Genomic DNA, 22888 nt, shown 5'->3' with positions numbered 1-22888 from the left:
GCATCTGTGGGGGGTTCTTGGACATGGCAGAGGAGTGGGCGTGGGCCCTGTTGGCACCTGGCACTACATCCGTTCCGCGTGGTCGCATCTGTGGGGGGTTCTTGGACATGGCAGAGGAGTGGGCGTGGGCCCTGTTGGCACCTGGCACTACATCCGTTCCGCGTGGTCGCATCTGTGGGGGGTTCTTGTACATGGCAGAGGAGTGGGCGTGGGCCCTGTTGGCACCTGGAACTACATCGCATCTGTGGGGGGTTCTTGGACATGGCAGAGGAGTGGGCGTGGGCCCTGTTGGCACCTGGCACTACATCCGTTCCGCGTGGTCGCATCTGTGGGGGGTTCTTGGACATGGCAGAGGAGTGGGCGTGGGCCCTGTTGGCACCTGGCACTACATCCGTTCCGCGTGGTCGCATCTGTGGGGGGTTCTTGGACATGGCAGAGGAGTGGGCGTGGGCCCTGTTGGCACCTGGCACTACATCCGTTCCGCGTGGTCGCATCTGTGGGGGGTTCTTGGACATGGCAGAGGAGTGGGCGTGGGCCCTGTTGGCACCTGGCACTACATCCGTTCCGCGTGGTCGCATCTGTGGGGGGTTCTTGGACATGGCAGAGGAGTGGGCGTGGGCCCTGTTGGCACCTGGCACTACATCCGTTCCGCGTGGTCGCATCTGTGGGGGGTTCTTGGACATGGCAGAGGAGTGGGCGTGGGCCCTGTTGGCACCTGGCACTACATCCGTTCCGCGTGGTCGCATCTGTGGGGGGTTCTTGGACATGGCAGAGGAGTGGGCGTGGGCCCTGTTGGCACCTGGCACTACATCCGTTCCGCGTGGTCGCATCTGTGGGGGGTTCTTGGACACAGCGCAGGAGTGCACGATGCAGGCTCTGTCAGATTTCCCCAGTGCACAGCACAGAGTTATGTGTGGGGGAGGGGATGTCACAGGTGGGGGGTGCTAGAGTGAAGATGGTGGTGGTGAACCATTAACCCCCAAAAGTGGACCTTATGCAATAGGAGTTCAAAAGACAAATCCTGGACCCGTCCTTCAGGGTGCACCATTGCTCTGCCTAGGATTCTGGACTCACACTTCACGTGGCTTTATTTATCTATTTATTTGCATTTATAAAGCGAACAAGCGGCCCTGAGGCATCGTGGCGCTGTTACAGAGTGCTTAACTTAACAAATGAAACAATTAAACGGTGACAAAGCTTGGAATAAAACAGATCCAGAAGGAGACATGTATTTTTGCTGTTGGTGGGTTACAGAGAAGCAGCAAGTCTATTCAGGCAGATACATACGCAGTAGATACACTTAGCAGAACAGGAGGGTTTTTAGTGTTTTGCGGAAGGTGGAGTAGGATCGTTCATTTCTTAGTGGGGTGGGCAGGGCATTCCAGTTTTTGGGGGCAAGGTGCTGAAAACTGGACCCCCCCTGCTTTTATTCTTTTGAGCGTGGGAACATAAATCTGATTGGAAAGGTGGGTTCTGGTAGGTCTGTTAGAGGAGTTGAGTGAGATTCTTTCAGATAGGTAGGGTGGGGCGTCTGATGAGAGGCATCTGTGAGGGATGGCCAAGGATTTGAATAGTATGCAATCCTTAACCGGTAGCCAGTGGGCATCTTTCCTAGCTTGTGAGATATATTCCCTTTCGGGAATGCTCAGTGCTGCCCTGAGGGCATTGTTTGGAGTAATTTGAAGTTTGTTCAAGTTTTTTGCAGAGGTGCCCAGGAGTATGGCATTACAGTAGTCCAGCTTTGTACCTACTGTGGCTCTGGCGATGGTGAGGCAGTTTTTGGTGGAAAGAAAAGAATTAACTGCATTGATCATTTTAGTGGTGAGTACGGCTGAGGAGGCTATGGCGTTGACCTGGATAGCAAGGAGTCAAGATGGACACCTAAAGTTTTAACAGTCGAGGAGACTGTGATGGTGGTGTTGTCAGTTTTGAAGGTTTTGTATTGAGGGGGGAGCTTGTTGAGAGTTTTGCTGGTACCTACTAGGAGGATCTTAGTTGTATCCCCGTTTAGACAAAGGCCGTTTGCGGCCATCCAGGTCTGGATGGCTGAGTAGATTTTCGTTAGTGCTGCTGCGTCTTCTACATAGATCCCAGTAAGTGGGAGTAGTACCTGTGCTTCATCAGCGTAGTAGGTGTACGCTATGTTGCGACAGTCGTGATCTTTTAATAGCGGGAGGGTGAATATGTTGTAGAGTGTAGGGGCGGTGCAAGAGCCCTGAGGGACGCCACAGTGTATGGTGGTGGGGGTGGCAGATGCAGTGTCCGAGAAGACTTTCATAAGTTTACCATTTAGGAAGGAGGCCACCCAGGCGATGGCTTCAGGTGAGAAATGTGCTTCATTTTTTAGGCCCATGCCTAGGATATAATGGTTGACAAGGTCAAAGGCAGCTGACAAGTCCAGAAGGAGGAGAAGTGCTGGTTTGCCTTTGTCCATTATATCGCTAAGTTGAATTTTAAGATCACGTAGGGCCGACTCAGTCCCATGTCCTGGTTGGAAGCCTGACTGTCTTTTGCCCAGGATGTGGTTTGCCTCAAGATATTGCTGTATTTGCGTGTAGGCAACTTCATCCAGGATCTTGAGCAAGAATGGCACGGTGGTGATGGGCCTATAGTTGATGGCGCTTCCTGGGTCCAGAGGTTTTTTTTTTAGAAGGGGCGCACCCAGGCTTCTTTTAGACTCTCTGGAACAGTGTTGGATTTGAAGGATGCGTTGATGAAGGATTTGAGGAAAGGGGCAAGAGCTTCTGTGCCGTCTTTAATTCGTTTTGCTGGCAGGCACCTCCTTTGCAGTTGGATGGTTTGATTTTGTTCATTATCTCAATTACTTCAAGTTCATTTATTTTCCTAAATTTGAACAGAGTTATGGGGTCTTTAGTGGTAGGAGGTGCTACGCTGGGGGCTGGACTTGTGCTTGGAGCTGGTGGTTGATTCAGTATGCTGTGATAGGTTTTTGTGGTGCTCTTTGAGTTTTTCTTGCAACAGTAGGATTTTGTTAAGTAGGGCAGATTGCATTGAGTTGCACCAGGACTGGTCTTTAATGACATCTTGGGATTTGGTGGCTGGGGTGGTGAGTTCTTTGAAAATGGCAAAGAGCTCTTTAGATTCAGAAGTAGCATTTGTGATTCTGTCATTGAATGAAGCTGATTTGGCTGTGATTATGGCTTTTTTTGTATTGAGAGGTGACTTTTTTATAGGAGGGTGGCTTCAGATGGTGTTCTCTGCCAGGTGTTCAGCGCTTTGCGCTTCAGAGTGCGGAGTTCTTTTAGTTCTGAAGTGAGCCAGCGGTTAGAATGTTTCATCATTTTAGCTTTTTTCTTTTGTAGTGGGGCGATAGTGTCTATAGCATCGCTGATGGTGTGTTTGTAGATATCTGCTAGCACGGATGGGTCAGTGGTTGCAAGATCAGTGGTGAGGGTGTTGAGATGAGATATGATCTTTTCTTTAGTAAGATTTTTTTTGCGCTTCTTGCCAGTGCTGGGGGGATAGGGTTAGGTTTGTGCAACTTGGTGGTGATAGTGGGGATGAAGCAGTGAATGAGGTGATGGTCGGACCAAGGTGTGGGGGTGACGGAACTGATGTCAATACCACAGTTGTGGTCGGATATCCAGTCAAGGATACGTCCTTTGTTGTGCATGGGCGTGTTTATTTTTTGGTCGAAGCCTAGTTCTTGTAAGGCTAGTCAGAGGGTTTAGGCTGGTTTGTCCTTTTTATCGTTGTAGCCGAGGTTGAGGTCACCTAGAAGGATGCTTTTGTAAGTGGTTTTAAGGTTTTCTGCGAGTAGGTGAGTGAGGTTGTCCTGGAAGTCCATTAGTGGGCCAGGGGGGGCGATAGACCAGGTTGATGGTGATGGTAGTGTTGGGGGAGAGTGAGACTTTTATGGCAAGGGAGTCAGAATTTCCACCCAGGTTGGATGGGATTTGTCTGGACTCGAGATGATCTTTCATGATAAATGCTACGCCACCGCCTATGGTAGTGAGCCGGTCTTGCCTGATGATGGAGTAGCCTTGTGGTGACAGCATGCCCTGAGGCACTTTGTAACCAGGTCTCGGTAACAGCGAGGATATCGAGGTCAAGATTGGTTATAAGTTTATTGATTTCAATGGTGTGTGCAGGAATGGATCTGGCATTGATCAGGGCACATTGCAGGTGGTTGGATGTATGGGTTAGAGCGAGGAAGGTGGTGTCGGGTGGTAAGGCAGGGTTCGGGGTGTTGTGTCTGGTGTGCGTGCTGCTTGCCCAGATGTATCAGTAGGTGGAGCTGTTATCCTGGGTAGGTCAGGAGGTGCATAAACTGGGATGCTGGTATGTCAAACTTTGTATGTTGTGAGTACCCCTTTTGTAATAGTCAATGGAGCCCTAATGAGAAAGAATTGCACTGGAGGCACCGGAGAAAATGCAGTCGTAGTTTATTTTTCTCTCAATGCATAAAAGTGTAGGGGGTCAGGATGGATCTCCCCTTCACTCCAGCATTCACCCAGTGTGCCATGCATTGGAACACTCATGACATCACACTCTCATCACTCTCCCATTATTATTATTATTATTATTATTATTATTATTTAATAGATGTATTGTGCAACACGCCCGAAGGCCTAAGTGCACAGGAAGACAAAACCTGGTCAGAGAGAAAAAGAGGTCAGAACCAAGGGATAAACGGACAGAAAGAGGGGAGTAATCATTAGTATTAAAAATATATGTTTTTAGGGCTCTCTTAAAACTAGGGAGACTCTAAAGTTTCTCTAAGTCGGGGGGGAATGGAGCTCCATGACTGCAGGGCATATTCCTGAACACAGGTGCCACCAAAGTTCTTCAAATTGTGTCTTGGTACAAAAAGTTTATTGGCCCTACTGGAACGACGAATGGGGCCCGTAGTCGCCTTACACAGCCGATTCTTACACAGCCGATTCTTGAGGTACACTGGAGCCTTGTCAATCGTGCATTTGTATGTTAGAGTGAGCATTTTGTGACAGATGCGTTGACTAGCTGGAAGCCAATGCAGCTCTCTCCTTGAGTCTGAGCCATGGTCCCGTGGGCCGAGATTACGTACAGCTCGTACAAGCAACGTGTTAACATAAGCACAGGGTGTTTCACGACATGGTTCACGTGCTGCATCATTGTCAGTGCCGAGTCCAGAATAACCCCTAATGTTTTCACATCTAATGTTTTCATATCTGGAAGGACACATCCAGATATTGTGAAGTGGCTGTATCTCGGATCTAGCTTTTTTAGCCTTTCACTGGAACCAACAATCACAGCCTCTGTTTTTTCTTTGCTCAATGCCTATGAGTTGACTGACATCCAGTCCTTCATCAAGTTAAAGTGTCATTAATAAGAATGGAATCCATCTCGAAGTCACCGGAAGACCAGCTGGGTATCGTCGGCATAGTTGGTATATTTGATGGCGATGCTGCCCAGCTAGTCAGAGAGGGTGCATATACACATTAAACAACAGTGGCGACAAACAGGCGCTCTGTGGTACGCCGCAGTGTAATAGCTCTGGATGATCCTGAAAACCACTCACTGCCGCTCTTGCTGATCTGGGGCCTAGGAATGAAGCAAACCATTCGATGGTTGGCTCCGAGCGGTTAACGATCTTACACAGCCTCTCTAGAAATAAAGCATGGTCCTCCATGTCGAATGCGGCGGAATGGTCAAGCAGCATAAGGGGTGCAACCCTACCATTGTCAACCATTTCTGTCAAATTCGCCCACAGTTCCAACATTGCTGTCTCCGTCCCATGCATCGCACGGTATCCCGGCTGACATGTTCCAAGCAAATCGTTCTTTTCCATATGCTCTTGAAGCTGTAAGCAACTATGGACTGTTGTTAGCTTATGACTGGCGATGGTGGATTGGTGGATCTTTAGCTTGGTGCAAAATCTGTCTTGAATTTCCTGACACCAAGAATTACTGAGAGGGACTTTGCCGGTATTGCTTTTTTTCCATCCAATTCACGCAGAATGGATAACAATTCATTTTTGGCCGATTTGACTTTGCTGATTTTCTTTGTAGAGTTTTCCTTTTTTGCAAGCAGAAACGCCTTTTCAGCAGCTGCCAATCGGTCAGAAGCAAGAGATTCAGGGGTTGGATCCTTCCTCCGTTGTTTTTAAGCTGTTTTTTTTGTTTTCTGTGCTTAATAACATCGATAGAAAACCATGAGCTCCCTGCAGTTTTAGTTTTTATTTTCTTGACGATGATGGGTGCTAATTTCCAAGCAGTGTCAGTAGTTGGTCTTCAAATAAATGCAGTGTTATTGTCAATTAAAACTTTGACAACCAGATGTTTGCATCTATCAAGATTACTAGTGATGTGATCTTTTAAAATAAGTGCAACGCCACCACCTGGGCCCTTTTCACGGTCAGACCTACCTCATCCTCGTGCAGCCTGCTGCTGCTGGTGGTGCGAAGCGTGCAGCACGGTCGCTTGCGGCACTTGGCCAGGTTTCGGTGAGGCAGATAAGATCAGGGTTGTGTACAGTCAGTAGCTTGACAGTACTGGGGCGGGCGCTACCTAAACATCTGAGAGGCAGATCTGGCGGGAGGGATATCAGCCCTATCTGACACAGTAATGGTCGTGTCTACTCATATCATGACTTCCCTGTGGGACTACATGACACGTGACATGACAGGACCTGAGCTGGCCTGCAAGAAGAGGGGAGGGGGGTTGTTGTATTTTTAGGAATGCTGCTCTCTTCTAGAGCTCCTTGGCCTCATCTTGACTATATTTCCATTTAAGGCAGGAGTAGCACGGGGCATGTGCCCTACATGTCCGGGCCAGCGTGTCTGCAAAACGCCACGTGACTCTGTTATGCGGGCCAGGCGGAGCGTTGAATGGGTGTCGCTGCAGCTATGGCTCGAGCATGTAGAGGGCGCATTTATTTAAGAAGTAGATAAGGTACCCGCACACTCTGCAGCACCAACTGCCCTTACACACACACACACACACACGCAAGTACACATTTCTTGCTTTGCTACTTGTGTGTATCATAAACATTGGCAATTAAAGGGTTAAACGGCCCCCCTTTTGGGCTCTCGCACATTAGACTGGGCCTTGGTGCATGCCACCTGCATGCCTGTCTGTCTCTCACACACACACACACACACACACACACCCACACTGCACCTCCACCTCTCCCTCAGAATGTGCACATTTCCATGGCCACTGTTCCCTGGGCAGTGACTGGGCAGGGCCCTGGGAGCAGCCCCGGCCTCCTTTGCTGCCAGAGGTCTCGGTTACCTGCCTCTTCTCCGGTTCCCGGCGCTCCTTTGTCACTGGCATTTCATGGTCTCTGCCCACAATGGCCACTAAAGCTCCAGGGAGTTCTTGTCGCAGGGAAGAGCCTCATTGGCTGGCTGTGCTGTTAGTGGTGTCACGTGCCTGGGCTGTGTGTTCCAGACCCTACCCACAGAGAGCAGGATGTCCATGTATTAAATATCCTGCAGCTATCTCGGTGCTAAGCCTTGGATATACAACGTGACTCCTCCCCTAAAATGGACAGCTATATTCGGGACTTAAAATGTCTCCATCTGCGCCACTTACATACATTAAGTGAATGTCTGCAAGTTATGATAGCCAGTGCGTACTTGCCAACATGAACCATTCGGCAGCCGCTAGACCAGGCCTTTTTAACTTTGCATTTTGGGACTTGTAGTCCGGGATGTCCACATTATAGACACAGGACTACAAGTACCAGAATGCAAACTCAACACTAGGAATTGACTGATGTCTCCCGAATGGAATGAATGATATTTTCCATATATGCTAATGTCCCTGTGGGCCAGACTTTGATTGTTGTACTGTGGCCAGGGCTTTAAGTGTGCCGGGGCTTACCAGGGTGGAGCCCTGGCAGTCCCAGAAAAACAGTATTTCTGAGGCGAGGCGCTGCTGGGGTTCTCTAAAGTACTGGGGTAACCCCAGCCAATCAGGCCACTAGAAGCCAAGGCCTGTTTTTCTAAAGCTTGAAGCTCTCAAATAAAAAGGCTTTGGCTTCTAGCTGCCTCGCCTAGGCTTCCTTAATTGTTGGGCAGCCCTTTGCCAGGCATCCCTTTAACTAAAAGATGCATCAATCATCACCCTCTCACCCAAGAACGGCTGAAGATATGTGGGTCCCCATTTCAACATGATGGTTTGGGGCGCCCTGCTTAGGCTGAGGCACCTCTGGGATGCATTCGTTGCAATGGTGACAAATGAAAGGTTAATAGCCGCCTGTTATCACGAGATGAACAACAAGCAAGGAGCTTAAACATTACATGCCCACTGAAGAGCTCTAAACCCTTCTTTGTCAGCAAGTGGCTGATGTGGAGGAACCAGTGCTAGAATCAATGAGGTGATAACACTTCTGTATATCCTGTGTGAAGAGAAAACGCAGCTTGTAATGCGAGTGCTGCAAAGCGCACATTTTAATTCCCAGAATGAAAATGGAGAAAGGAATATATTGCCATGTTACAAGATTGCTGACTGGCAGCATGGGGGCAGATGCTGTGGTCTTCCTCCCCCACCCCCGAGGATCGAGGCCCCTTTCATTTGAAAAGGTTGAAAAGCCCTGACGCACAAAGGTGTTATTTTAACACTGTTTTATGGGCAGTTTAAGCACTTTTGCTTCGCACATGTTAATGAAGACGACCATTCATGTGATAGGCCATTGAAAGTGGTCGACACACACAGTCTGTGAACAGCTGTTCAATGATATAGGCCAGGCTGCCTTTTGGTGGAGAGAACATGTGCTCTCCTTTCATTGTGTCTTCACGTGTGACTGTGCACTCAATCTAATATCTGATGGGTAGCACATTCGTTTTTTCAATACTGTGGTATGGCCCAGGGGGAATAAAATGGATGAATAATCAGTCCTGGAACATTCACACATGTGGTCATCCCACTTGTTTTTAAAGGAACAGAGCTTTGTTTGTCGTATGGCCCTGATTTCAAGGCCAAGACAGGTATAGATTATAACACCTTGAATGTGTGACCTTGCACTATATGGACCAGGACGAGGTAACAGCTCTCTGTTACTCTACTGACAACAACGTTTTTTCTCTCCTCTTATTCACGGTCAACCATGCCATTCTGCTCAACCGTCTCCGTGATAACCTGGGTATCACCGATCAGGCCCTGGCTTGGCTGACTTCCTTCCTCTCTGACCGACCCTCCCAGGTCCAACTTGTGGTCCTTCCTCTCCTCTATCTCTCTCTCTGCACCTGTGGTGTTCCCCAGGGGTCTAACCTCTTTCCCTGGCTGTTCAACCAATACCTGGCAACCCTTGCCCACCACATTGCCGCTCTCTGCTCCATCTTTCAGTGCTATGCGGATGACACTCAACTCATTTTCAGGCTCCCTTCTGCCGCCTCTTCTCCTTCTCTCATCCTGGATAGTCTGTCTGCAATCCAGGAGTGGTGTGCTGCCAATGATCTCTGCCTGAATGCCAGTAAGACAGAGATCCTCCTCATCGGCACACCTGCACCTTTCTTTCCTGCCACTCTCTTACCTGCCTCCCTTGGCCCTCTTACTGCTCCCACCTGTGAGGCTAAGAATCTCAGGGTCATCTTCCACTCCACACTTTCCGTCTCTCCTCACATCTCTGACGTCTTCAAGAAGTCAAACTACCAACTGCACCTCCTCAGAGGTATTCTTCCTTTCCTCTCCATCTCCCAGAGGCTCTCTATCTCCAGAGCTCTCGTTCTCTCTAGGCTGGACTACTGCAACAGCCTCTTTTTAAATCTTCCTGCCTCTACTCTCCGTCCTCTGCAACTCATCCAGAACAGGACTGCAAGACTTGTCCTTGGCCTCAAGCCCAAGGATAGTATCTCTCCAGCCCTGAAATCTCTCCATTGGCTCCAAGTGGCTTCAAGGATCAAGTTCAAGACCCTCTGCATCGTCCACAAGGCTCTGGCCTGGGACCACAATAACTCCAACTCTCTGTTCAGAAGTATCTTCCTACTCGAGCTCTTCGCTCTTCCATCTCCAACTCCCTCAGGATCAGTCGCTTTTACAAGCAACGGGTTGGGGGCAAATCCCTCTCTTTGGCTGGCACCACCCTCTGGAACAGCCTCCCTACCTCTCTCAAACTTGAGCAGAACCATCTCCGGTTCCGGAAGTGTCTCAAGACTTTCCTCTTTGATTCTGCCATCTCTCTTCCCTGCTGATCTCCTGTCTGATACTGAACTGGTCACCTGACTACCCTCTGAACCACGGACCCAGGTTCCTGCCCCCCAAATTGCACACCGGCACTGCTTCCTGCCAACCTTGCACTTGGGTCTGTATCTTCATCCCTACAGTCATCCCTACCCGCACTTATCAGACACTTGTCTGCACCTAACCTTGCACTGCCACCTGCTGGCCGCACTACGAGTTCTTTGATGTTTGATCTTGTGTCTTGTACTTACGCCTCCTCCCCTGGCACTTTTCCCCTTCCCTCTCCCCTGCATTTGCCCAATCTCAATGACACCTGGCCTAGTCAGATCAGTGTCTTGTCCTCCCTTTGTTTCCCCTCTCTTGCCTCGTCGCGCCTTGAAACACTTCTATAGGCGCGTTATAAATACCATATCATACCGTATTCTATGGTTTCGTAGATAAGTGGCGCCCCACCGGCTCCTAGGATTAGGGGTGGGGTGCAGGGACAGATAGAGGTGTGTTCTGGCCCTTTTTGTTGCACCCGCAAATTGGGATTGGCAGTCCTGGTCCAGTGTAGGAGTTATGAATGCACTTTGTGTGACTATTGTATAGTGTATAGTGTGTAGATTTGTCTGTCCCCGTTGGTTGTTATACAATGAAAGGGGGGTCCCAGGAGGTCAAATTGGTGCACTGACCAGGGGCATGCGGGGTCAGGCAAAAGCAGAGGTGAGCGCGATGTGGGGTTGAGCCCCGAAGTCTCCAAAGACACACAGAGCAGGGCGCTTTGGGTGGTTTAGTTCGAGACCTTACTCTTTCATGGCAGCAACTGGCACTGAACTGCCGGGCTTTCTTACTGTTAGGCGGGGCCTCTGGAAATCTGGAGTAGAGCCAGTCACAGGCCGCGTCCCTTTCCCTTCAGGGTTTCACTTCCGGTTCCTCTCAGAAGTGACGCAGCTGTTTATTTGGTTGGTTTGGGGTCTGGCTCCACCCTTTTGCTGCCCTTAAATCACTTTGCCTGTGCAAAAACACCCTCCAGTCCATTTGGCAGTGATCCTTTCCTTTTCGACTTCTCTCCCGGCCGCCCTCTGCGCATCGGATTGGTAAAGGGTATGTGAGGTTTGTTTGTAACCTCATCCATTGCAAAGAAAACCACATGAATCTGCGAGGTCCTCTCCCAGAAAACGAACACCATTAGTGAAATGGAAAACTCACTGACATTTGAAAAGAAAAAGTTTAAAAGATGAAAATTAACATGTTTAACCATACAGGGAAATGCAGCCTAACGAAAATAGGAAAACTAGGATTTTAAAAACAATCAACAGCCCCTTTAAAAGAGTGAAGTGGCGGTGATAGGGGCAGCCAGTCCTGTAATGCAGGCAGAGGGTGCTGAGGTCCTATGCTTATAGGGTTAAGCAGGGGGGAATATAAACTTGTAAGCTAGTTCAGCAAGTGGTTGCAGCTGAAATGGCCCAACTGCATGCACCTGGCAGTGCAGTGTGATGTCATCCATCTGTGGGCGTGTTCTCAGAAAGGCTGGGCGTGCAGCTCTGGCATGGGGAGAGCTGTCTCTGGGTGACATGCAGGGAGCTCACACATGTGGCTACTAGTGCTTGGATCCAAGGTGAAGAGGAACTCCAAGTCAGATGCTCACTCTGCTCTCTTTCTCTTCTAGAAATGGAAGAAAAATTGGGTCGTCCTCTACCCTGCCAGCCAGTTTGGGGTGGCGCGCCTCGAGTTCTTCGACACCAAGGAATCCAGTGCCCAGATGGAGCGGCCGAACACCAAGCGCCTGGACCGGAAGATCGTGCGCCTGGCAGAGTGTCTCAGCATCTTGCCTCTGCCCACTGAGACATGCCCCAAGATCAACATGGCCGCCTTCTACGTAGAGACCAACGACAAGAGCTACATCTTTGCTGCAGAAAAGCAGGACAGCACTGAGTGGATCTCGAAGCTCTGCGAGATCGCCTTCCCGGTAAGAAGTTGGCATCACCATGCTCTACACTTGGTGAAGGAGAGAGAGAGATCTTCCTTTTAATTGTGAAATGAGTAGTTTTGATGTGTAGAATGTCAAATGGTCTTGTATAGCGCAACAGCTGCCATTTTGGCAGCTTCTTGTAGTTTAGCTGGCTCAACAATATGTAGAGGCGTTAACAGTCCTTCAAAGCGAATGGATAACTGCAGTGGCAATACTGTTATTTTATGTTACTTGTTCTTGTACCCCGCACTGCTGCCACTTATGTGGTCTCTTAGCGCCCTGGTGGATCTGAAATGGAAGGAGGGCTGGAGGGGTGGGGGACTTCGTTAGTGGGAATGAGAGGGGACAGCACAAGAGCTGTGATGTGCTGTTGATAGCTTCAGTTCAGATAAAACTGTCATTCTGTGCTGTTTTGTGATATTTGTTGACTGTTGTGTTGTGCTTGATGTGTGGGAGTGTGTGTAGTTTGTGTGGTTGGCTTAGTTTCTTGTTTGGTGTTGTGTGGGGTGTGTAGTTCGCTGTAGTTTGTGATGGTCTTATGTTTTGTTGCGGTAGAGGTATGTCATATATTGCTCTGTGTTTCAGGGTGAGTAGGCAAAATATTTGAGAGCCGTTAGTGGGTTTGTGGACAGTTGTATCACGTTCTTCTAAATTAAATACATTGGTTAACAATCACAATTCTTCCAAGTGGAATACATTGGCTAACCTTCACGATTATTCCAAGTGCAAGACATTGCCTAACCTTCACAATTCTTCTACGAGTAAGACATTGGCTATCCTTCATGAATGTTCTAAGTGCGAGACATTAGCTAACCCTTACAATTCTTTTAAGTGCAAAACATTGGCCAACTCTCACAGTTCGTCTGAGTGCAATACATTGGCTAACCTTCACAATTCTTCTAAGAGCAAGACATTCGCTAACCTTCACAATTCGTCTAAGAGCAAGACATTACCCTTACAATTTTTCCAAGTGCAAGACATTGGGCCTCATTACGACCCTGACGTTAAGGGTTTAGCGGCGCTGTAAAAGGTGTCGGCGCCGTTAAACCCTTAACGCCTCATTACGAGTTCCCTTTGCGGGACCCGACCTTAACGCCTGCTTTTAGCAGGCGTTAAAGTAGGGTGCCGCAAAGGGACCTTGGTGCTAAGTACGGTACCGCAATTTGCGGCACCGTACTTAGCGCCTTCCCCATTCCCATTGAGCCCTATGGGGCAAAAATGGGAATGGGGAAGGGCCCATGGTGAATGGTGAATTACCGCCCCGCCAACCTTGGAATGGGGCGGTAATTCTGCCATTCACCATGGCGGACCCCGGCATGGACCATGGTGCTAATAGCACCATGGTTTAGCGCCGGGGTCGTAATGAGGCCCATTGACTAGCCCTCACAATTCCTTTAAGAGCAAGACGTTGGCTAACCTTCACAGTTTTTCTACGAGCAAGACATTGGCTATCCTTCATGAATGTTCTAAGTGCAAGACATTAGCTAACCCTCACAATTCTTTTAAGTGCAAAACATTGGCCAACTCTCACAGTTCGTCTGAGTGCAATACTTTGGCTAACCTTCACAATTCTTCTAAGAGCAAGACATTTGTTCACCTTCACAATTCTTCTAAGAGCAAGACATTACCCTTCCAATTTTTCCAAGTACAAGACATTGGCTAGCCCTCACAATTCCTCTAAGAGCAAGACGTTGGATAACCTTCACAGTTCTTCTGAGTGTAAGACGTTCGAGGAACCGTCTTAGTAAAATAACCCCCTCACCACTTGAAATCACAGTCCTGGGGTCAAAAACAGAAGCAACTCTTCATTGAGGAAGTTGTTGCACCGGCCAAGATTGAGGAAGTACCCTGCACACACAGCATCTCTGTAACTCGGGGTGACCACTTGAGCTCCATGTCCAAGGCTAAAGGCAAAACAGCGTCAGGAAGCCTGAAATCCCTTCTGAAGCGCCCAGAGGGCTGTTTGGCAAAATTGAGGGCCTGCGGCTCAGACGTAAGAAGTCCTGGGCGAGGTTGACACCCAGAGAAAGAGGGAAGAAAACTTAGGGGAATCTAATATGTCGGTCCATAAAGAAAATATGCAACATTAGTCCGAAGAGTTCCAGGACCAATTTATGTCCTCTTTTCAAACCCAATTTACCCAATTGAAGGCAGAGATGAAGCAGTCCATTCAGGAATTAAAGGCTGATGTAGTTAAACTTGAAGAGAGAGTGGACACAACTGAGCGAGCCCAACAGGAACTGTCGGAATATGCGAAAAAGTCAGAAGTTCTAGAACAGGTCGCTAGATTAACTTCACAACTTAGAACTGCAGTGCGAGGACTTGGAGAACAGGTCCAGGCGATCAAACATTTGGATTAAGAACCTGGCGGAATCAGTGAAAGATAAGGATTTAAAATCTAGGCTGCACCAGGTTTTTACTGACCTTGTGACAAGTGGGTGAGACGGCTTAATTAACTTTGATCACATACATAGAGTGGGCCCATGACGCGAGGACCCCGGGGCGAGGCCGAGAGACATACTGGTGGCAGTGACTTCCTACGCACAAAAAGGGAAGATACTTATGGCAGCACGAGCCTCAGGCCCTATAACGATCAATGGCCAGGAAATGCAGTTATTTCAAGGTTTGGTGCAAAGTACCTTACAAAAGAGGAGGGTGATGGGCTCAGTGGTCAGATTCATGGCGCAGAACAAGTAAGGTATAAGTGGCCATTTTCATTTGGTCTACTCTTCACATAGGATGACCGACAGCATAGGATAACAAGGTGCGACGAGGAAATGCAAATATTGAACCATATGGAGGAGACTGAGGATTATGGCGACAAGAGCAAAATGATGGCCAGGCCTATTCGCAAGCTGTAGGGATGGAAAACGGTGTTTCCCAATTGGTAGGGCTCCGAAGAAGGTATACGGTTACAGGGGGTCAAGGGGATGGGAACTGAGACTTGGAGAGTGCTGCAGGTTGATAGGAGGAGCGGCGGATGGGTGGCGCAGTGGGAAGTCATCTTTGGAATCCTTAGTGGGGTGTAGGACTCCCTGAAAGATGTCCTGGGTTAGGTTGAGGGCCAAGAGCAACGGGCACTACACCCTAGCACCCTTAGGGTCTTGTGTATTGGCACGTTATAAATGCCATATCTTATCATGTCATATCATTTGTCTCTTCTCAGGGAAGGGGAGGAATTGAGGGGAGGGAAGGAGGAGGAATATGGGAATCAGATAGATAGGAACTCTTCAGGTACATGATACTCAGGTAGACCGAGAAGGGAGATTTCTCTCTTTAAATGCGTGCATGGATGCTTGCCCCTGCACATTAGCTACAATGTGTGCTCCAAATATGGGTCAAGATGGTTTCTTGAGGAATATGCTATTACATCTGGAAGGTTTGCAAAGGGGGAAGTAGTATTTACAGGGGATTTTAATATAGCCTAGGCGCCCCAGGACGATAGAAGCTTGCAAGCGACCCACCATATACAAGCTCCCTCGAAAGTGCTTAAGCTATGAATCACAACTTTGGTGTTACCTGACACATGGAGAGTAATAAAGGGCCAAAAGAGAGGATTCACATATTATTCACATGTTCATTCCTCACTGTCGAGGATAGACTACATGTGGGTCTCCACGCGGCTACTAGGGAGAATAAGAGCTTGAGCTGGGGACCATTGCATTATCAGATCACACGCCACTGAAGGTAGCTGTTGAAGTGGAAGGAAAGCAGGTGGGCTTTGGAAATGGAGATTTTCAACAGAATTTCTGCAGGACTCCCCGGTGGTGAACTCGATAAAGGAGAATATGGCAATGGCATCAATCTGGAACACCTTTAAAACAGTGATACAGGGGCATCTTATAGCGATGAAGGCAGGGAGGGATAAGCAAAAAGGCCAGTTGAGAAGGGAACTTGAGACCCAGGTGTCGGCCATCTTGCAGGAACTAGAGAAGGGTTCAAATAGGAGGGTTCAGAGATCCCTGAGACAAGCCCAGGGCCAGCTGGACTTGTTACATACTAAAAGCATGGGAAGAGTTCTACTGTTTACAAAAAAAAAAGATTTGATATGTGTGCAAAGAATGTGGATGGGCTGTTGGCTAGATAGTTGATGAATAAGACTCTGTCCCGTACTATTCTGAAATTGAAGGATAAGGAAGGGGGCTCTATCACGACTACGGAGTCGATTGTGGCAGTATTAGAAGATTCCTTTGCCAATCCTTATGCCTCAGAGGGACCGAGCAGGACAGGCAAAGAGCTTAACTAGATACAGTTCCATTTACAAAAGTGTCACCCTTAGAGAGGGATGGGCTTGTGGGGGAAATTCAGGAAAGCAAAGTGTTAGCAGTGATTAAAGGTCGTACTGCTAACAAAGCTCCAGGCCCGGATGGTTACACGGCGAAACTTTTATAAAACCTTTCAGGGCACGCTGGTGTCGCGGCTTCCTAAGCTTTATAATTCCTTTGAAGAAACACGTAACCTCACGGTTCTATGAACGAGGCTAAGGTGGTGGTACTTCCTAAGGAGGGTAAAGATCTGACCCTCATGCGCTCCTACAGACCTATTGCACTGATCAATTCAGATGATAAGGTTTACACGAAAGTTCTGGCGAATAGGCTCCTCTATCATCTGCCCAAATCTAATAGGACCTGACCAGTCCGGTTTTAGACCGTTAAGACAAACGCACAATAATGTATGTACAGTTTGTCATTTAATTGAAAAACAGAAATAAAACAACGGCCAGCACTCCACATTGCCTTGGGTGCAGAGAAGGCCTTCGACAGGGTCGAATTGGCCTTCCTGTTTCATACTTTGAAAAAAATGGGGTTTGGGTCAAAACTATTTGAGAGTATGAGCTAATTATCAGACCCCCTCGATTCAGCTGGCGATAAATGGCTGTTTATCTAGTGGAATTAACATACAACAAGTTACCAAACAGGGTTGTCCGCTCTCCCCATTACTGTATGCCATATACTTAGAGCCCTTGTTGCTTGGACTTCGTTCTCTGGAGGGTATTCAAGGCATTGAGATGGCAGGGAAAATCCTAAGGTGATAACTTTTGCCGATGACATGTTAGCAGTGTCAGACCCGGAGAGGTTGAACCCAGCGCTAATGGTGAGTTGGAAGAATTTGGGGTGGTAGCAGGATTAAAAATTAACACACAAAAGTCAGAAATCTTAAACCTAACTGCCCACTCTGACATCATAGACCGGGTCAAGGGATCCACTCAGCTAAGGGAAGCAAATTCAGGAATCACTTCTCAAGAGGTTGTATTAACTAAGACTATAGGGGCACGTACGAGGCTAACTACCCCCCCTCTTTGGCGGAAAATACAATCAGATCTACAAAGGTATAGCCCCTTATCGATCTCGTGGTTGGGGAGGATCACAGGCGTAAAAACTGTGGTTTTGCCAAAGGTTTTATATTATTTTCAAGCTCTCCCCATCCCAGTCCCAAAGTCCTTTTTTAGGTCTCTTCACAAAATGGTCTCCTCTTATATATGGCAGAAAAAAACCTCCCTGGGTGGCCATGAATATTTTGACGGCGTCCAGAAATAGAGGTGGTTTTGGGCTTCCCCATTTACAGACGTGTTATGAAGCCACGCAGCTTAAAGTAACGAGGGATTGGTTCTTGGCGATATGCAGAAAACGTGGGTGAGACAGGATAGGGCTGTAGCCGGTTCTCTCCTGTCGGGTCTACTGTGGATGAAGAAGCAGCACAGGCCACGGAATCAAGGCAGAAGTGTGATAGTGGGTCTGGCAGTGAAGGTATGGAATAGTCCTGTCACTAGAGGCATGCTTTCAACCTCCTCCTCCCCATTTATGCAGCTGTTCCAGAATTCTGGAAGTATCAATGGCACTACACCCCGGCCAGACTTCATACAATGTACCCCTCGACTCAACCAACCTGCTGGAGGGCCTGTCATTCTAAGGGAGATTGAAGGCATATTTGGTGGTGGTGTCCGGTCCTCCAGTTGTTTTTGGGAAGGTGTAAAATAGCACTTGAATGGTATGTTTCGAGGGGTGGACATCTCGGACGGGAAGGTGGGGCTGTGTGGCGTCTCGGACCAAAGATGCGAAAGGCTAAATAAGAGTAATTTGAGGGGCTTTATGATGCTCCTGGAAGCTGTGTGCTTGACGATAGCGCAGGATTGGAAAAAAAAGTCAGCCTCCTTCGAATTTAGACTGGCTGCGGAAAGTATGGCATTCTGTGGCATTGGAGTGGGCAACCTATACAGCCCAAGGGGATCAGGAGTTTATCAGACAAAATTGGGGCAATGTTATGCCGTTTTTTCAAGGGGAATATACGCAGCAGTGGTGTCTGCATAACTTGAGACTTTTGGACCTATTTTGAAGGCTTTGTTAGAAAATCAATAAAAACAAAACTAAAACATTGTTAAAGTGCATTTCAGCGAAAGTTGTACGTTCTAAAGGTTCTTGTGCCACTTCCTGTCAAATTTATGCCGGAACAGAGACCCTTCTCTCAGGAACCCGGGCTCCCTACAGATGACAGAGACTCTTTTCCCGCTTGTTACACCATGTGAGCTCTCACAGTCATTCCTTGGTAGTTTGGAAGGGGACTTGAACCCGTTCCTAGCTACTAGCCTTTTTCCTCTTAATCAGACATCAGGATTAAAGGGCAGCCACGAACCTGTCAGGACAACAATTGTTTCCCAGACCCGGAACCAAAATCATTGGCTGAACGAACAACGCCAGGCAATGCGTAAGCAACACAGCTTGATGGGGGCTACAACGGGGGCAATCAGCAGAGCTTGGATATCTTGACCAGCAGAGTCAAGCCAATAAAGATTGCCCACGCTTACAGCTCAGGAAGTCTTCATTCTATTAAAGACAAGGAGGCGAGCATTATGCTATACTTTCTTTATTACTGCCATATCAGCATTTCAATAAAACTTTAAAACTGCAACATTTGCACTTTTTTTCTCTGTGGTTATGAAAAATTCCAAATATGAGAGGTTTAAAGTTTCCAAAATCCATGTATCCTCTTAGACTACGACCCCCATGATCCTCTGGGGTGTGGTAGTCTTGACCTCTCATCTTCCACCTATCCGAGTCCAGTCCACAGTATAAGAACCCCTTAGACTAGGTCCATTCCTCTTTCTTCTTCCCATGACCTTGCCATGAACTCCAATTGTCCTTTGACTGATCAACAATAACCATGAACAAACTGGAACTGTGCATGTAATTTGCAACTGCTTAGGTCCTGTTGGACAACTTTGGAGCGCTCCTTGGCCTCATTCATCCTCTTTCATAATCAAGTCGCCTTCTGATAGTCTCCCACGAGAGAAGGATACAATTCATGAGGGTGGGCAAATATAATCTGAACATTAAATACATTACATATAGGTTCAGAATTTGACATTTTAAAAGCAACTGAGTGACTCCTCGCGGTCTGAGCTGTGCTCTGATATTCTCGTAATCCATAATACATTGAGTGACACACAACTTCTTATTTTCTGCAAAGTACGGGTATGAGATAACCCGAGAATCTGTTTTCGTTTGTTTAGCTATATTGAAGGCTACTCCTTCTGGGTAAAAGATATTTCTATCAATCTCCAGTGCTTTCACGTCGGATACTCTCCGGTATGCTGTAAGGCCCAATAACATTGCTAGCTTGCCTGATAATTGAGAGCGCGAAAGATTCTCGTTCGCTGGCCATCTAAGAAAAAGTTCAAAGACTTCTCTAACATCCCACAATACTGCGTATTTCGGTTTTGGAGGCTTCCTTAACTTTATGCCTCTCAGTAGGCGCAGAACAGCGGGGTGTTTGCCTACTGTGCCTCCTTCTACCTTGTCATGACCTGCCGAGATTGCCGATCTGTACACTCCTATAGTTCTAAAAGTGGAGCCTTCTTGGAACTTAACCACTAGGAAGCTAAGAACTTGTACTAAAGGGGCTGAAATGTGATCCACACTCTGCTCTGAGCACCACTGGGCCTAGGCTCTCTATGCGCCACTATAGCTCCTAATGGTGGAAGGGGCCCAGGAGTCCTTGATGCAGTCTGCAGTGAATCGCAAAAAATCCCTGGCAACTCACACTTTCTCCTGAAATCCTGCAGACCATCAACTGCAGCTTGCCTGCTGTTATCAGCAGGTGTATCTGCCCAGCTGGTCCCAGCAGAAGGTCTGGCTGGTGAGGAACTATCCTCGGAAAATCCATAGAAAGTTCTATCGCTACTGGAAACCAGGGCTGTGATTTCCAGACGGGTAGCACCATCACGAGATCGGCTCGCTCCCTGCGAGCTTTCACTAGCGCTCTCGTGATCATAATAATTGGCGGGAACGCATAACGGAGCTTCCCGTCCCAGCGTTCTGTGTCTGAGCGTTCAGTCTGGATGCAAATAGATCTATGTGCACTGGGCCCCAGCACTGGAATCTACAAGATACCGCGAGTTCCAGTCCGCTACATCGTTGAGGGTCCCCGGTAGATAATCTGCTGCTACTGCAATCTGATTCTGAAGGCAATAATGCCAGAAATCTTTTGCCAATTCCGCTAGTAATCTGTATTTCGTTCCCCCCTAGCTTGTTTATATACCGTACTGCAGAGATATAGTCCATTTTGAGCAGTACACCGCATTTTACCTTGTCTTGCGTGAAGGCCCGCACTGCAAAGGAACCTGCCAGAAGTTTTAGACAGTTGATGTGCAGTCCCAATTCTTGATCTGACCATTTCCCTTCTGTCTCTATTTGCTCGCATCTGGCTCCCCAGCCTGACCTGCTAGCATCCGACTCTATGGGACGTCCCCAAATATTGCTTGGCCATTCCAAGCCTCCATATTTTGAAGCCACCAGTGCAGTTCTGTGATCGCCTCGCAATCTAAGTTCACGAGTTGATGGTATCCTACACCCCCTTGCAGGTGTCTGATTTTGTGGCGCTGGAGGGCTCTGTAGTGGAGCGGCACCAGGAAATATCACAAGGCTGCTAGCAGACCCACTACTCTGGCCAGATTCCGAAGCGAAATAACTCCTTTTGCTATCACTGCTCTGAGCTCCTTCTTTATTGCTCTCACCTTGTGCTGTGGGAGCTCGAGCGTTGCCCTGACCGTATCTATTGAAAACCCTAGAAATTCCAGCTTCTGAACTGGCGCCAGTTGGGACTTGTCCAAATTCACTAAGAATCCGAGCGAGGACAAGAGCGTGAAGACCCATTGAACGTTCTCGGTGGGCGTCTTCTTGTCTGGGGCTAGCACGAGGATATCGTCTAGATATATAATGATACGTATCCCTCTTTCTCTCATGGCGGCTGCCACTGGCTTCATCACTTTGGTGAAAGCCCAAGGAGCCGGAGGCTAGGCCGAATGGCAGACATGTGACACGCCATGTCTCCCCGTTCCACTGAAAGCGTAGAAACCTCTGAAATTCCTGCGCTGTCGGAATCGTGAGGTAAGCGTCCTTGAGATCTAGACGCGCCAACCAGGCCGTACCTTGTCTCCCCTGTGAATTTAAACATGTTGCTGAGGAAACCTGGTCCTCCTTGGACATCTTGCTCTACTGCGTTCTTGTTTACCAGATTGAGGAGCTCGCTGTGCAATAACGCGGCCTCCTCGCCAGCCATGTGTATAGGGCGAGGTTCTATGTCTTGGACGGGGTTCCCCACAAACTCTAATCGCAGCCCCGCCACTGCCTACAGCACCCATGCATCGCATGACAAAGCTTGCCATTTGCTTAAAAATTGGAGGGTTCTTCCTCCTACCTTCGTGCTTAATGTACTCACCACCAGTTGGCATTGGGTTGACGGTATGGTCCTTTCCCACTACGACCTCTGGGAAACCTGGACCTGGTTGGGAAGAAGGTATCCTGTTGTTTGCCTTCCCAATATTGGGCATGCGGTCCCTGGGGTTCTCGGTGGTAGTTGAATCGACCGGACGCGTGACCCCTGTATCGCCCGGTCCCGGAAAAAACATGACCTGGAAAGATCTTTTTTATTGAGCTCTGGGCCTTCTCTAGTGCTGAGTACGTGCCCACGAACTGAGACATTTCGTTCGCGAACGCCTCGCCGAACAACAGGCCTTTGGCACTCTCTTGCGTCTTAAGAGGCTCGATCACTTAACTTTCCGTCAATCTTTAACAAGACGCCTCTTCTTCTCTCTGAAGAGAGCGCGCAGTTCGCGTTGCCCAGGAGGCACACTGCTCTCTGAGCCCAGTTCCCCAGAGCAAGGGCGTCCACCGGGTTACCGGTGACCTTCGCTTTCTCTGCCAGGTCCATTATTTTCCATAATGGACCTGCTATGTCCAGAAGCTTGTCCTGGCATCCCCTCCAGGCACAGTCCACTCCCTTCCTGATGTCCCGTGTGGACTTTGTCACAAATGTGACCATCTTGGGGTCGAGATCAGGTGTCCCTTCCAACTTCCCCGGCAAATCTGGTCTTGGGCATTCCAAGTTCATGCGCGACCACACTCTGTCCAGCGGCTTTCTTATGTGCTGAGACATGTACACCCCTACCCTTCATCCTGATCCCCTGCATTGTTCACCCCTGGGGTGGGGGTCTGTCCCTGCAATCTTTTTTCTTGTCTAGGAAGGCTCAATTTAGCCTAGCGACAGGGTTGCTTTGATCTTGGGGAGCAGTATCCTCCCTTCCACTTGTGCTAGGGGGGGTCAAGGAGTGCTTGCTCTTCCGAGCTGCCTTACGCCCCTTGGTGTCAACCCCTTCTGTGGGGTGTTTGGCTGACGGCAAGTCAGGCTCCAATTGGGAGGGATCCTCCTCCCACTCCTCTGCGCTCCATTCTGGAGATGTTGAAGGAGTTCCCACAGGGCTTGTGTATTGAGCCATCCTTTTTATGTTGGCAGTGCCAACTTCTAGGCTGTC

At 48.5% G+C, this 22888-nt stretch overlaps 1 protein-coding gene across 1 annotated transcript in view; it reads left to right on the top strand.

Moving 5' to 3' along the window:
- The window catches only part of DOK1 (docking protein 1), a 465372-nt gene that overhangs the window by 303889 nt on the left and 138595 nt on the right, over window positions 1-22888 (top strand). The window contains exon 2 of the mRNA XM_069632520.1: window positions 11779-12078. Within this exon, the coding sequence (XP_069488621.1) occupies window positions 11779-12078 (300 nt within the window). The remainder of the gene's footprint in view (window positions 1-11778; window positions 12079-22888) is intronic.

The sequence above is a fragment of the Ambystoma mexicanum genome, chromosome 6q (assembly GCF_040938575.1).
Source record: "Ambystoma mexicanum isolate Mex_15411 chromosome 6q, UKY_AmexF1_1, whole genome shotgun sequence".
Taxonomy (NCBI): domain Eukaryota; kingdom Metazoa; phylum Chordata; class Amphibia; order Caudata; family Ambystomatidae; genus Ambystoma; species Ambystoma mexicanum.
The sequence above is the reverse complement of the archived record's forward strand: the minus strand, read 5'-3'. Positions and strand labels throughout refer to the sequence as shown.